The following is a 16,040-nucleotide window of genomic DNA, read 5'->3' as shown; positions in this document are numbered from 1 at the left end:
TTCTTTTGTACCGAAAAGACAGATTGACTTAAGCTTTTGTATAAAACTATTCTCTGTTGCTGTACCTTTGAAATAATTGGATATTTATCAGAAGACTTTAGGTTTTTCTGAAGCAGAGCTGATGTACATAGAAATGTTTTGTATCCTGTAAGTAAAAACTTCCTTTTCTTCTGTAGTAGTTCTCCCAGGTCCAAAAACAGCACGTTGGCCCTTGGCCAACAGTTGCTTTACGTATGGGAAAAAAGCTGTGTAGAGCCCTCAGGGGATTTCTGATTTTCTATTAGAGGCAATCTGTAGAATGTATCATGTCAAAAAAACCCTCTGGGCCTTTACAAAAGCGAGATGCCATGTCAAAGAGATAAGCATTGGTGCTGGGGAGTTTTTCTGAGGAATGTTAAATAAAAGATACAACTTCTTGCTTAACAACACACCTGTCTGGAGCCACCATTCACATCACTTTCTTTGCTATGTCACACAGACAAACAGCTCGTGATGTTAGTAATTTTTTTTTCCCCTTTTCTTCCCTTTGCTTCATCACTTTCTGTGGCTCAGATCTTCTACCCAGCAGTTTGTGCCTCTCACAGTCAGCTTTCCTGGCTTGCAGCAAAGCCCAGAAGGCACTGCCCACCTGAGCCCCCCAGCAGCCCTCCTGCACAGGAGGTGTCCTCGGGATAACAGGGACAGGTGGGGACCCTCCAGGCCTGTCCAGACCCTCGGCTCCTGGTGTGGCTCCCAGGTCCTCCCAGCCCATTTGCTGAGAGCAAGGGGCAGAATGGCCTCCCTTTCCCAGTGGCAGTGAGCTCAGTGCCACTGCAGCATGTGCTCCAGCAGCACCAGCCGGCTCAGAAGTGGAGACTCGGTTCATGGACACTGCCTGCACGTGTGTGTGGGAAAGGAGCGGGCACAAACACCACAAACACTCCCTGCAGGAGCACAAATCCAGCACTGGGAGCTGGGGTGTGAGAGAACAGCAGGGCTCCTGCCATCTCCTGGAACCCCAACCACCAGGGCTCTGTATGCTGGCCCTGTTTTGCATTGCATCATAATGTACAGCCTCTGGAAAGGTTTTAATAACTGCCTTGTTCAATACAGAGCATGAGAAACAGGAAAAAGCTAATCAAAAGCAAACATTCATGGTCCACTTTTCACTGGAGTTACCTGTCTGGGCAGAATCTTGCATAGACTCTGGGGTCCTTCCTCTCCCCCATCTCCCCACACTGGATTCCAGCAACACAGCACTGTAATTTTTACATACCCACCTGTATGTCAGCATCTACCCAGAAAATTGTGGGAGAAATCCAGTCCCTTTGGTCACATAAACACTTGATTACCTTCTTTGTTGCTCAAAGTCCTCTCTCAGCTCATCTGTTGCTTAGTTGTTTTTATCCTGGGCTTCGGATTGTAAACCACTCTCCAAGAGTGGTTTGCTCAGCTTGAGGCAATGGTCAGCATGTTTTCTGTGGTTTAGCTGTACTTGATGAGTTAAATGTTTTTCAGCTTTAAGACTATTTCTCGACTTTCAGGCTATGCAAAGTCAGTGTGCTACACTACTGCTCTTGCCCTGACAGAACCAAAGCAGTTCCTAGCAAAGCTTTCTAGCTTGGGCTTTGTGTCTCACCTGTAAAATGTTTCACTGTGTTCCTGGGGAACGTGAGATTAATCCTACAAGTGAATAAACCAAGTGACTGGAGCATTCAGCATAAGGACCTCCTTCTACAAGCTCTGTGTCACCACCTAATGGATGTTTGGGAAACAAAGAACAATTGAGAAGGCAAAAAAGCATCCCTGGCAACGCATGGAGAGTTCCTAGAAGCAATCGGAACTTCTAAACTGTGTTAAGACAAGCTCCTTCAAATGTCGTACTGGAATTAATGAGGTTTAATTCTACAATATGTTCTTTAATTTGAAAGTAATTAAAAGCCAAGAGCGAAGTTTGCTTCCTTGTCACTGTAAGGAAATTTACTGCACAAGTGGTTCACACTAGGCATGTGAGGGCAGTTTCAGTGTAAAGCTCCATTTTTCTATAATGAAGACATGCATGAAGGAAAAACTGACACAGTTAAGGACTTCTCTTTCAAAGTATATGCACAAATCAAGAATTAACTTGGTATTCTTCTCTTTTAAAAAATACCAGCAAAAGAACATTGAAATAATTCTAGAAAATAATTAAACAAATCAAAATCACAGAAGGTTTTTACAGCCTAGGTGCTGCAGGAGCTCAAAACCCATAGGAACCTTTTTCAAGGAATTGAAGTATATGATTGTCCTAAGATTTAAAACAAGAAAAATTTGGTGTAATTTTTGATTTGGGAAACATTTTCAGTTATTTTTAAAAGTGTGACTAGTCTCTGTCTCCACAGCCTTACATGAGACAGCAGCACTCACCTCTTTGCTTTACTACCTGAAAGAGAGGCTTTACAGTTGGCAAATCTTAAACAAAGGAAAAGAAATTAATTGTTCTCTAGCATGCCATGAAAACCAGTTCATGCAGAATTAATCTGCATCCAAGGTTCTTTATACTTTTGATCTTCAAGGTATGCTAAATTTGAAATTTTGTTTTTAGTTCCTCTAAAGCTAGCCAACAGATTTTGGGCCTACAATATCTTTTATATTATTTTCCCATGTAGTCCCTAGAGCTTTCCCTGCACACATGAACCCTTCAGCTTTGTCAGTGTGTCACCTAGCACAACTCCTTGCTGAAAAGGGAGTTCTGCTGGCAGCCAAGGGGAGTACCCCTGCTCTGTGTCTGCTTGCTGCCACTTTCTGAAGCAACACTGACAGCAAGCACTTGTCTGAGCTGATAATTGCAAATGATAGATTTGATCTAGGCAAACAGCACAATTAAATTAAGGTTTTAACCAAGTGTGACTGTACATGTTGTTTAGACAGCTCTCTAAGTGTTTTCAATTATGTTTTGTAATGAGAAACTAGGAATAAGCAGTGATAAACTTGGGGCACTGAATCTGTTGTGTGACTGCTCCTTTGACGACTTCAACCAAAATAAAATTCAGCCTCTTTCCTCTGTTCTGAGAGAGTCATGGCACTTACCTGGGTAGACACACAGTTTTAGAAGAATTAAATTATGTGTTCTCCTGTTGACATTTGTAAATTTTATCCATGGATGGGACAAGATTTTATACATTTAGAAGTAAATGACCAGTTTTCATAGCAGTAGAGAACAAAATAATTTTCATCTTGTCAACTATTAATTACCTTTTTTATTTGTTCTGAAAACAACAGGCTAAAACCAGCAAGAAAAAGAAAAAAAATTCAAAATTGTAACATACATCACTATGAAAAAAAAAATCCTGTACCAATTCAGATCTTCCCTCAAAATGCTTTGAGGGTAATTATCAAAGCGTTTTCCATTTCTGAAAAGAGTTTGGAGGCTTTCACGGAAATAGTCCTTTAAATAAAAGTAAGCATAAGAAAGACATGTGCAAGCAGTCAGTATTTTAAACTCTAAGAGTAAACAGGATGTATTTTCCACCAGAACTGGCTGGAATGATTCAAATGCTGATCTCCGAACTCCTATACTCCTATAGGAGTATCAATTAATATATGTGGAGCAATAAGGACACCTTGAGGACAGTTAGAAAAATGCAAAAATTTATATTCTGCATTGATATGGAGGATTTACACACTCTCTGTAAGTCTGAATTCCTTGGAATTGCCACATGATGTAAATGATAAGCACTTAAAACTATGTGGCAAAGTCCCTGAAGTCCCAAGAGTATTATTAATGCTCTCATTAGCCCTGAAATACTAGAATATATGCTTACCAATAGGTTCACTTACTTGCTAGTAGTTTTGAGGACCTGTTCTTGCAACTCAATAATCTTGCTATGAGTTGCTTTTTTCCTTGTTAAAGAAATAAAAAATTTTGTTTTGCACTGCTCAGCATAGTATTACACTGTACATGTTTTTAAAAGGAAAAGTATAAAAACAGTGAAGGTTTCTGAAGTAGTATTAAATGCAAATCTACACAAAAATTAAAATTCCACAGTTCTTTGAAAATCCCTACAAGTTTCAAGTATTCCTTTAAATTTGTACCTTTCAAAAACTGAAAAACTAAACATAAAAAAAAATAGTGGGAAGAGGAAGAAATCTTATACCTCTCATTTTGCTTGAGAATTTTTTGCATGTGAAAAAGCACTTTTTTCAAGTCTAGCTCTAAGTTAGAACTGCAGTTGTGGGGCCATTTGTAGAGCTTTCTGTTCCCTTAGTGCTATCTGCAGCCTTAGAATCATCACATATTTCAGGTGGTTCAATTTCCTCTGGCTGTGGTGGGGCAATATCAGTTGTGATCAAATCAGTTTCCTGATCTGATTTTCCTACTTCACTGCAAAATTCAACTACATCTTCCTGCTGGCTGTTCTTCTTTATTTGTCCATTCTGTGCAGGGTAGGTACTGGCAATGGCGTCATACAGAAATTGGTATTGTTCCTTAAAAATAAAGAGAAATTAGTGTTAATGGAATGCTCAGAGTCCAAGAATCAATAAATTCTTTCTTTGTTCTCTTACATTTTAGAAATGTAGCATGTAGTTGGACAAGCAAGACTGCATATGAAGCAGCTTTCATAGTTTTTGGCATAGAGAGTATTGCTCCTATGGTTTATTCTGACTTCATGTGTACATAGCATCTCTGAAACTGTCTGCATCAGATATTCCAAGTCATGCAGTGCCCTTTTGGTTCAGAAAGTACCAAAAATATGGTTTTGAGAATACCTAAGTTGTAAACAACACATATTGTACTGAGTCTGGAAAGTCACGTAATACCCTGCCCATATGGATGACACCCAGGTCTGGGTTGCTGGTAACTGCACAGTGTGTGCCACAGTTCCTCCGGAGTGACTGAAACAAAACCCTCAGTGGCTGCCAGCCTGCCAATGGAGCTCATCTCCCAGCTGTAGAAGGGACACTGCATGTACATCACGAGCCAACTGCAGGAACAGCAATTTGGAATTTTATACTATACTGTAATTTTATACTGCCTTTGCCAAAGGCAGTACAGAACTGCAGCTCTGGACATCTCAGACTCCTTCATTCCTGTCAGCTAGGGCCTATGCCCAAATGGTGGTGTGAATGCTCTGATTAGAATCAGTGCTCTCCATACAGAAATTATGCCCAAGGTTACAGGGATATTAGTGACCATGAAAAGTAACCTAATCTTTTTTTCTGTTAATTCATAAGATTTACTTACAAGGGTGGACACCACTCCCAGCCTGTTGCGACGAAGAGATTTTACTACTTGGAAAACATCTATTACTTCTTCTTTTTCTGCACTTTCCAAAAGGGTCATTAAAGCACAAAAAATACCAGTCTGCTGTGATCCATCACTAGAAGATGACACAAAAGGTACACGTAAATTTACAAAGTAAAATCAGAAGCCTTTTGACTAAATGTTAGATATATTTTAAAGTCTTTATACTGAATGATATTTCCAAAGCATTTTTTACTGAAATTGTCACAATTAAGTATATGTGTAGGATTTGCACAGGACATAGTTTATCTAGAAACTATCTGGACCTGAAGTACCACTCAAGGGGAAGAGGGAAGTTCAAAATTTCAGGTTTATAGTCTCAGCTGTTGTTAGCAGGATTATCTTCTGGCTTAGATGGCAGGCAAGTCTATTCCTGGAAATGGTCCTAGAAAAGTACACTTGTATCCCAGAGCGAGATGATCCTTAAAATTCTTCTGGTTGTTCACTAGTGCATCCTGCAAGTGCACTCTGACCTAGCATTTCCCCACAAAACAGGTGCACCAGCCAAAAGCAGCTGCTCATAGCACCTGCTCTGTGCCCACACTTGCCCAAGAGAAGTGTGCTTGCTTTTCATCACTACCACCCAAAAGGCCAAGCTTGAGCAACTCAAGGAATCTTCCAGGGAGAGTTGAGTCTCCAGACACATGGAAAGGCTTGTGAGAAAAGGTAAGCATCCCAAAATTACGGTTGCTGTGTATACCCAGAACTCAGAGCTAGATGAACGTGTGTGCTGAATTCAGACCCACCAGCAGTGGACGAGGAGTGGGACACTGCGGGTTCTCCTGCTGTCCTCAGTGACTGGTCTGGCTGGAAGCTTTTGTTTTATGTTGAGAATCATGCTGACTAAATCTTTGGGGGTTTCTGGAACATCACAGCCACTCCACTTATGGTACTGATACTGATACACCTTCTGAGTTTCTTTTGTCTGGAAAACAGCAGTGGAGATGTGGTTAATGTTCCAGATAAAATAGATTCACACAGTAACTCTATTGCTGCTGATTTACAAAGGAAGAATTCTATTCCTGAGGAATTGCAGGGTGATAGTTCCACCTCATGAATATGAGGTAGGTAGACATCGAAGCTTTGTTCAAAGTACAAAAGACAGCTGATCTCCTGAGACTCCCCTACCACCATCTCAGCAACTCAGTAAAGAGAAAACTTGAGATAATTTATAGCATTTCTCATGACTGACTGCTGGACTGGAAGAGAAAAATATTTCCATTTCTTAGAGAAGGAGGTAACTGCACTGGGAACTGTTTCTTCTCTTTCTTGAAGCTAAGTTTATAAATTTGTTTTTAAATTTAAAAACTCCTTGAAAACCACCTTTTTGAATTTGCAAAGAAATTTTACCTTCAGATGTGCAACATCAAATGCACGTATGGTATAGCTAGGACCCGAGTTGACATCTGCCATTTGAACTTCTATGCCATCATACGTTTGCTTTCCTTCTCCCCAGTACTGTGCACAGAGCTCCTAAAATGGATAAAAATACAAGTCAGTGATTAGCACTGTAATCTCCTTTTATTTTGCCTTCCAGGTACACTTAGAGACTGTACTGACTTTAAAGCAGGAGCAGTTCCATTGTATCTTAAAATAGAGCATCATATACTTTTCCCTCAAAAATTCATTAGAAAGTAAATTAAGTAGGTAAATGATAGAGCAAAATATATTGGAAATGCAAATTCCTTGTCCTATGGAAAACATTTAAGTGGAGCAAGGAAATGAGAGAGTGCAGTGCAGTGTTTTGCTTGCATGTAGAGGATATCCAGTGTGTCACTGTGCAGACAATGCCCCACCTGATCTCCTTCCTTCAGCTCTGTCAGCATAACAATGACTTTGACTTTTCTCTGGAACACCATTTGCCAGAAGTCAGAGACAGTTTCCTGCAGTGGTCCCTGTGTTGCAATCATGGCTTTTGGACCCCAGTAACCCTATAAAAGAAATTATTTTTTTTCTTCAATTCGTTTGATATGTGATTGTCAAACAATAGAACTCATCACTTGAGGGATACCCTGAGAAATAAACTAATGAACTCGTTTATAAGGAAAACACGCCTCTCACAGTCCTACAGGAATTCTGCTACCCAAATGACATCAACCTCAGTCCTCCTAAGAATATCACTTCAGACTGACAACAAGTTATATTGATGCTGCAGTGGGTGAGACCTCACCCTGCCATTTTTTGACAAGCATATTTTTAAGGGGTAAAACATTCAGTTTTACACAGCCATTTAATTTTACCACTAAGAAATTCTTCATTACTTCATTAGTGACTAATAACTGTTCCTCTTCTTTGGATATATAATGATACCAAAAAATTGCTGGCTCCAATTTTCACTGGTAGGTATTAATGTGAATAACTGTACTCACATTTCACTAAAAGGGACAATATTAATCTGGTTCAACCTGTAGACTAATGGAAATGAGCCCATTAATGGAAATACATGTTATCATGAGACCAGTCTGAAGGCTAATGTTTTTAAACATAGATGGATTTTCCAATCAGCCAACAGATCCTTCTCCCTTATTCAACTAAATTATTTTCTGTTGTGATGCCAAGAAGAGAATAAGAGTTTTAGCTGAAAGCTTGTGAAATGCCTATAATGGACCCTCTAAATACATACAGTTATGAAGGAAGCATTGATGTATTTGCTGGATTCCTCAGAGTCGCTGTCCTCATCTGAGGACTCATCTGAATCATGCTCACCCTCCTTACTACAATCTTCTTCATGCCTGATGGGGACTCGGTTGAAGTCATCTGTGTGAGACAAAGTGTCACTGTCACAGCACACAGACCCCTGGGCATGGCATTTGTCGGGGGGAGAATAGAAAAGGCCAGTCCTTTCACAATAGACTGCAGAACCAAGGCCATTTTGTTTGAAACAAACACTCCAGTAATTCACATTGGTAAAAGCTCATCTCTTCTTTTGTAATCACTATAAGAAGTTCAGAACTTTTCAGTGTTAAGAACACTAATCAAATACTGCTCTGTAAGATGATTTTCTCATTTTTTCAAAATTTTTCTAATAGAAGAAAGATAAAATAAGGCAAGGTGTGGTAAAATAAGGCAATGGAAAATACTTACAAGGAATTATATTGGCATTCCTATTTTTGCTTTTATTTTCCTCCCGATTCCCAGTATTCTGTGTCCGCCACCCCATATAGGAAGGCAATCGCTGAAGAAAGAGGATGTTTGATATTATGCTTGATTAAAATGGTTCTTGAGATCATTGTCTCCTCAGGACTCCCACACCCAGTCTTCATCTTGGAGTGCCTCACTCCTTACTTTAGTTCTTTAAACTTTGGTAACATGTGTACTACCACTTAAAACTGCCTGCTACACCATGTTCAATGACACAGGAAATCATGAACACAGACACAAGTACTCATTCTGTGAGCTCCATCTTTCTTAAAAATGTTAACACCAAAACAGAAATAAAACTTCATTAGTATAAACAGCCTTTTTTCATGAGGGTAAAGAAACTTTCTATGCCAGAGAAATAAAATAGCACCTAAATGATCTATTGCCTGTGGTGTTTCTAGCTCATGACTGTGGTGCAAGGCATTTTTTAACATAAGTGGGAAGTGAGGGCAACTGGAATGCAAAGCTTATTTACCTGGAACTCTGCCTCCAGCAGAGAAAGCTCACTCGGATGGTCTTTTCTTTTCAGGTTGTTAAGGGAGGAGTGCAGTTCTGAGAGACTGATCTCTGTTTCTCCATACTGGTTGTATTCCACCAATGCTTGATGAATAAGGATGTACTGTGACTGGTGTTTCCCATTTGAAGGGTTTAAACATGAAGTTATTAAAGAGTAAAAAAAAAAGTCATGTCACTTTTTAAAATCAATATTACTTCTGTGACAATATTGTTAGTGTTAATAATATTAAGCATCAATATTAAACAGATATTAAATACAAGTGTTAAAACTGTAAAATGCTGAAATAAGCTAAAAACATGCAATGCATCAGTCCATAACTTTTGTTGTACTCAACTCATATGAAAACGGCACTTAGGCAGACGCATTTTAGAGTTTTTAAAATCAAGTTTGACTCTGCAAGCTCAGTTTTGCATTTATGAGTTGTATGCCAAAAAGCTGTTCTCCTTGGCTTCCTCTTCTAAAGTCTGAACTTAAAAAGTTGAAGAACTGTGTCAGAAGTTTTTTTCCCCTCTTAATACTTTCCAGAGCTATATTTTCTATGGACAGCTTCAACTGAACTGAGCAATGCACTGGTGAGAAATACTGCTGAAGTAGAACAGGAGAGTTGTGCCAGGAGTAATTTCAGGGAGATACCCACCTCCACCTGGACCATGAGGCACCGCTGGCGCCGCAGTTTCACAATGTAGCCATAAACATCCACTCTGCCTTCCGCGTCCAGCCCCTCCAACATGGCATCGATTCCTATGTACGTCCCAGTGCGCCCAACGCCGGCACTGCCATGCACAAAGGGATCTGGTTATGGACAGCCAGTGGCACCAGCCACTCCCTCTCTCAGGGCAGCAGGCCTTGACAGAGTGAGGCTGAAAACGTGGAATGGCAGGATTCAAAGCAACTGAAAACACTTCTTGCTGTAAATTAATTGGCAATACAAACGATGATGAGTTTGCATTTTTAGTATCTTTTAGTGAAAGCAAGGCAAACATGGCCAAATATGGTGCTTACAGCCCAAGCAACCCAACATTGATCTGGCTGTTTTTCAAAAGTCTGTGTATACTCACATTTTATCAACCTGATTTTCTTTCATATCCTTCAGAAAACAGGCCTTGTGTATCTTTTCCTGCCTCATTTTCAAGTGTTCAAGTCACAAAATCTGGGATCAGACAAACACTTTTGCCATCTCCCTTTTCTGAATAGCTTCATTTCAGTCATTTGACATTACCAAATTTTTTAAAGAACAATATACATTTACCTGCAATGAACCACAATTGGACCACTAAAAAAGTTGCTGAGAGCATTAACTCTACGACGGAGCTTGAGAAGGAGATGTGGATCCTCAGGGACTCCGTGGTCTGGCCAGCTTGTGAATTGGATATGGGTGACATCTCTTCCAGCTGTCCTTTCTCTTCCCTGGAAAAAACAAAGTGTAGTTTTTAATACATATCAATCTATATATAGATTACTATATGTATGCAGGTGTATACATAAGTCTAAGTGACTAGATTAAATCCCAAAGCACGTGGAGTCTTGGGTGGACTTTGGTATGTTGCTGCTAGACTAAAACAGAGGATGCAAATTTTGATAACCATGTTTATAAAACCAAATGAGAAAAATGCCTCAACGGCATTCTTTTACTGGCCAAGATTTATATGGCTGTACAGGCGTTTTCCCACTGATTAACCTAAAAATTCTTACTCATACTTGAATTATCAAGTTGCAGCAGAGCTATACGTACAGTTATTTGCCATTGTTGCAGTAATTACACATCACTATTCTACCAGAACTGCAGAAGTGTTCACTTTCTTGCCACGGACCACTCTTCAATTCCACAACCAATATCCATTTTATCTTTATTGATATGATGTCAGCTGAACAAAGAGCAGATAGTTCTAAAAATATCAGCCCTCAAACTGCTGCAATCACTCATTCCTACTGTCAGATTCCTCAAGTAACAGAGCAATGTCTTTGTAAATAGTTAACTCTTATCACCCTGATCTGTTCACTGGCCACACAGTTACAGCTTTCTTTTAATCAAACCACTTCCTGAGTAAATTTTAATGCAACATGAGACAGCAGAGTAAGAATTTCCAGCTGTAATCATGAATCAAGATGGGTGGATTCTCTTGCTTTGCTGAAGATCTGCCAGCAGATTTACTCTTTCAGTCTGAAATGCTTTTAGCTATGATTTAGGCTCCATTTATCATCACTGAAATATTTTTGAAAAGGGCCTGAGATGAGTGTTTAGCCTTTGATGGGAAATTTTGTTCTCAGTTAAATGCAGGGTAACTAATGTGACTTCAGATGTGTGAAAGAGAGCAATTAACCAGACCTAATGATTTACACGTATCTAAATGGTGATTTTAAAACTCTTGTATTTATAAACACACTTAAGATTACCAGAATTTGTAATTATCCCACTGCACAATTATCAAAAGGGTAGATAATGGTTATCTATGAGTCACACTGGTTTGAGTTGCAGAGGGTTATGCTGAGATACACACAAAGCAGCAAATTTTTTGTGTTAGAGAACAAATTAAATAAATAAGGAAACTGCAGTGTATATATTAACTTTTTACCACTTAACAGCATATTAATAGTTTAATCTTAAATGAAGGCTCCAGAGGATTAAGGAAAAATAGCTTTTGAAGTTGGGAAGTATATATCTAACTCTTATTTCTTTCAAGAAATTACACCAACACCTAAGTTTTCCCTTAAGCTGTATGATGACTGCAGAGCATCTTCCACTGAGAGCATCTTCTCTCTTCAAATACAGACTGCAAATAGACACTCCAGTTCCAGTCAGTCTCAGACTTTTGAATCAACTCACATTTGTGATGTGCAGTTTCTGAATGACGTAGTCTGGACATGTTTTACTTTCATGGATCTTCACAATGATGTCTCCGTATGTTGCAGTTCCATTCTCCATTGATGGCCAGTACTGGGCACATTTGTTCTATGAAGAGATGAAATTAAGTAAGCAGCCCAACAATGAAGTGGCAGAGAACTGAGAACTAGATAAAAAAAAAAGCCTAATTTAAAGATGGCAACTCACTATAACTTTTCCAACTTTGCAATTCCAAATTTCCAACAACTCAGGTCTCTGACCTAAAATTCACAGCCATGGAATTTAACTTTTGATTAAATTCATAGAGTGGAAAAAAAATTTCTGTACACCAGTTGAATCAATGAAGAGTGACTGCTGCTGTTGCCTGATGGCTGGAGAAATGTTTGTGGCTACTTCCATGTCTTCTTTTTCAGTCTTCAATGAGAGCTTCTCCTCCTGCCTGCCTATAACAGCAGCTTGGGTGTGCTGTACATCTGCAGGGTGTCAACATCTTTAACTGCAGCTAAAACAGCAGTTCCCTTTCCTCCTGCTGTACCTGGAATAAGGAACAAAAGCAGGCCAGAAGCACCCAACCTTCCACTTAAATAAAGGCAACAGAGGAAAAATATTCTTTCTAGGATCTACTGAGGACACTGCCAGGATATCAGAATAGATGGGAGAAAAATAGAAACCATGCCTTTTCTGACAGGTCTATGAGGAGCAATAGTTCTACCTTGAGCCCCTTTCTGGATTGATTGATTGATTGATTGATTGATTAATTAGCTGTAGTTTGGAAGCTCACCCTCTGCTACTTACTGCTATGACTAAAGTGATATTTTCAGGTAAGACTAGTAATTCATACAACAACACTGTTTTGCTTACATAGTTTCCAACACAGGTTCTGCCACAATGATAGAACAGCAAAGAATGGGAAAAAAAGTACTTAAGAAGAATATGTAATTCAGCACAGCACAGCAATCCACTTGGATTTCAGAAAAGAAAGATGGAAAGATAGAAGGAGGGAAGGATGGCTATATCTCACCCTCTTTCCTTCCTCACAGCGAGTCACCATGACAATAATCGTGGCCTTCTGTTCCCAGATCATTCTCCAGAAATCATCTGTGGTTTCATCCTTGGGGCCTAGAAGGAGACAATTTAAGGAGCTTTTTCAGAGTACAGCCACATGAAAAAACACCAGCCTGCTTGACATGCTTAGCCAGGCAATCTGAAGAGCTAACCAGAAATCACGCAAGTAACAGCCACACACTCGATTTCATTATGGCTTCTGCCATTAGGCTACGGCACTTTAAAACTCTCATCTGTATCTTTAGTGCGTAGCTATGAAATTTGAAAACTTCTGGTGTAAAATTATACAGCATGAGAAACCTGCCTTTGAAGTACAATTTATTGTCACAAAAATCCCTAAGCAAAAAACTCATTGACAACTTTGTTGTATTAAATTTCAAAATGTGAGATTTTCATTTTTCCTTTAAGCTTACTAATAGGATTTTACCACTCTAGCAAAAAATGGGTGAACAAAGAATGCATATTCTTTTAAGATTATAAATTACCTTGTGCAGCAATGTATTTTCTTGGTTCTTTGAAGCCCTGCAAAAAGTACATTGTTATAAACTTTCAGAAAGAAAGCATGAACAATCTAAAATATTTGAAACATTAAAAATAAATTCAATATGCAACAATTCAAAAATACCAAATACATTACAAAGGTGAAAGCAGCCCCAGTGGAGACCCTCCAAGGTGTTGATGCATTAAATGCACAGACTATGGGATTTCTTCCATTGTGTCTAAGACATTTTTAAAGTAAAATCACTCACATCAATATAACTTGCATTGATATAGTCTGATCCTGGATCTCCTGGCATCTCTGTGAGCTCAACACGGTTATGGTCATCTGTTTAAATCATTTAAACCAAAATAATTATATTTTCTCAAGGCAGTGAGAAATCAAACATTTATAAAACATGTCAAAAGTACTACAAATACAAAAGTATTTCAAATTACAAAAAAAGGATTACTCACATGGAAGAATATCAATGTAACGGTTTTTGCTCTGATTATGGCTCTTTTTGGCCTCCTTTATAGAAAATTTACTGAAAATTCTAGGAATACTCTGTAAAATAAAAAAAAATATATTTTATTAGTTAAGCCTAGATTTAAAATAGCTTTTACTTACAGTCAAATGAATACGGAAATAATCTGGCATTACTGGATCTGGAAGGTAACATTATACTTCACGAAGTATTACTTCATATATTTCTTATATCTAAAGTGAATAAAATTCTTCTCCTTGATATAGTTAGGGTATATCTCCACACTTACATATTATTTATATCCTCATGGCTGTGCAGTAAGACAAAGTTTAAAAATATGTATTAAAAGGTACTTTAGGATGAGAGCTATTTAGACTGAATACTTTCAACTTTTGCTGAAGAACATCAGGGGAAAGAACTATTTTCATGTTACAGTGGGGAAGAAATTGGTAGCAAAATTAAGTGAGGACTATTTGACCTAAGATAAGAATTCACTCAATTTTCTATATTATTTATTTATTTGTTTCTTTCTTTCTAACTAGTACATATAATCATACATCCTCCTGGATGGAATCCTTCCAACCACCTTGGATAAAAAACTGTGGTATATTTCAAGTGAAAGGCAGACCTGAAATTCTTCCAAGAAGAGCCTTCCTTCATCTGCAAACTTCCTCTTGTATGTGTCCAGCAATAGCTCTGAGGGTATTGGCTCTATGTTGAGAAGTTGCTTGTCATCATCTTTAACTGTGTAAATAAGTCAAATGTTTGTTGAAAATGTACATTGTACTTCAGCAAATATGATTCTGCCAGACAAATTAACAAAATAACTAAACTCTTTCTTTTGACTTAGTGTATTTATTTTTATACAAATGGTGTTGCCCAAGCCAGCTGTGAGCAAACAGGCTGTGGGAGTAAGAGAACTTTTCCAGCTCTGCTGCCAGACTGGAGACACCGCTGGAAGAGGCCATGTGCAGGGTCACCACGAATACCTTTGCACAATTTGGTGACTGTCACATTCAGGGCACAGCAACTGCCTCAACACCCACAGCAGTCACACAGCCTTCCCTTCTGCTTCAGCTCTGCTCAGTTATTGTCAGTGATCAAAATACAACACAGATACCTCACCTCCCAGATTTTCTCCAATTTATGTTCTGAGTTGCAATAATCTGCAATATCATCTTGAATGATAAAATAACAATTGAACAAGTTTCAACACTTCTTACTAGACATATATTAATGTTTAATTTATGATGGAAAGTTGTATTTTTTAATAATTGTGTATCTAAGCAAATGGACTTGAATTTCAACACAGTCCTACTTCTTACTTAATGTAGTTAGTTTCTGTGAATTTTAGTGTTCTAAATTATTTTTTTCTTGAAGCTTTCTGGTATTGACTGATCCCGTCTTTCTTCACAGCCTTTGAAATCTTGTGTAAAAAAGTGCACAGAATTTTCAGTCTTTGGGATTTGAAAGCATTCAAAAAATTTCAGTAAAATAACCCATTAATGTTCAGTCTCTTGTTTGGGAAAAAAGGTGCACAGAAAAGGAAGATCTTGTTTTAAGGTGGATTTTATTCTGGACTTATTCTCAGTGTTAAGCATATCACAAACATTCTATGGGATAACTATAACTGGGTTTTTAATTGAAAAATAAATAGAATTTTTCAAACACTGATGAACTTCCAGCTCACTCAAGTATAAATACTTCTTCTACGTATTTACTGAAGTATTTTTGCCCTCCAAATAAGGTGCTATCATGTTGATATCTGTAACAGGTGTATGCAACCTAGAATGCAAATAACTCAAAGGTGGTAGCGTAACCTGAAATTAATTTTATTTTCATTTGCTAAATGGAAGCATATATAAATTGCTAAATATATAAAGATACTCACTTGCAACAAGGTTCACGCCTTCAGAAGAATTGCTGTAAGAAGCAGAAGGACCTGTAAATGCTTTTGACTAGTAAGATATATATGATAATAAGTTAAATAAAATCAGTTTTGTATGAGAACACCAGGGCTGTTCCTAGCCAGCAGCCTGCATTCCAAGCTGTCTGTGAAACAAGAGTGCTACCCTGGGATTATGCAGAGGTGGCTGGGATCCTTGTCCTCCTGCCCTCCTGCCCCAAGGCAGGGAAACAAGGTGGCCTCATCAAAAAGCTTTAGCGCCTGCATGATTTTGCCCATGTCACCTACAACAAACATGTATTTAATTTCTTCTCTGAAGTAACTGCTCATACCATCTTCTC

At 38.5% G+C, this 16,040-nt stretch overlaps 1 protein-coding gene across 3 annotated transcripts in view; it reads right to left on the bottom strand.

Moving 5' to 3' along the window:
- Positions 1–3,203: 3,203 nt before the first annotated feature.
- Positions 3,204–16,040, bottom strand: part of PTPRC (protein tyrosine phosphatase receptor type C) — a 57,535-nt gene continuing 44,698 nt past the window's right edge. For all 3 annotated transcript variants that reach the window (XM_062497262.1, XM_062497263.1, XM_062497261.1), the window contains 17 exons: positions 15,685–15,716; positions 14,422–14,537; positions 13,783–13,873; positions 13,578–13,654; positions 13,314–13,350; positions 12,785–12,882; positions 11,746–11,871; positions 10,171–10,328; positions 9,559–9,694; positions 8,880–9,029; positions 8,348–8,438; positions 7,887–8,020; positions 7,060–7,194; positions 6,614–6,736; positions 6,010–6,188; positions 5,204–5,339; positions 3,204–4,446 (listed from right to left, as the gene is read on the bottom strand). In XM_062497262.1, the coding sequence (XP_062353246.1) occupies positions 4,174–4,446; positions 5,204–5,339; positions 6,010–6,188; positions 6,614–6,736; positions 7,060–7,194; positions 7,887–8,020; positions 8,348–8,438; positions 8,880–9,029; positions 9,559–9,694; positions 10,171–10,328; positions 11,746–11,871; positions 12,785–12,882; positions 13,314–13,350; positions 13,578–13,654; positions 13,783–13,873; positions 14,422–14,537; positions 15,685–15,716 (2,092 nt within the window). In that variant the 3' untranslated portion in view covers positions 3,204–4,173. The remainder of the gene's footprint in view (positions 4,447–5,203; positions 5,340–6,009; positions 6,189–6,613; positions 6,737–7,059; positions 7,195–7,886; positions 8,021–8,347; positions 8,439–8,879; positions 9,030–9,558; positions 9,695–10,170; positions 10,329–11,745; positions 11,872–12,784; positions 12,883–13,313; positions 13,351–13,577; positions 13,655–13,782; positions 13,874–14,421; positions 14,538–15,684; positions 15,717–16,040) is intronic.

This window comes from Cinclus cinclus, chromosome 8, assembly GCF_963662255.1.
Source record: "Cinclus cinclus chromosome 8, bCinCin1.1, whole genome shotgun sequence".
Lineage (NCBI taxonomy): Eukaryota > Metazoa > Chordata > Aves > Passeriformes > Cinclidae > Cinclus > Cinclus cinclus.
The sequence above is the reverse complement of the archived record's forward strand: the minus strand, read 5'-3'. Positions and strand labels throughout refer to the sequence as shown.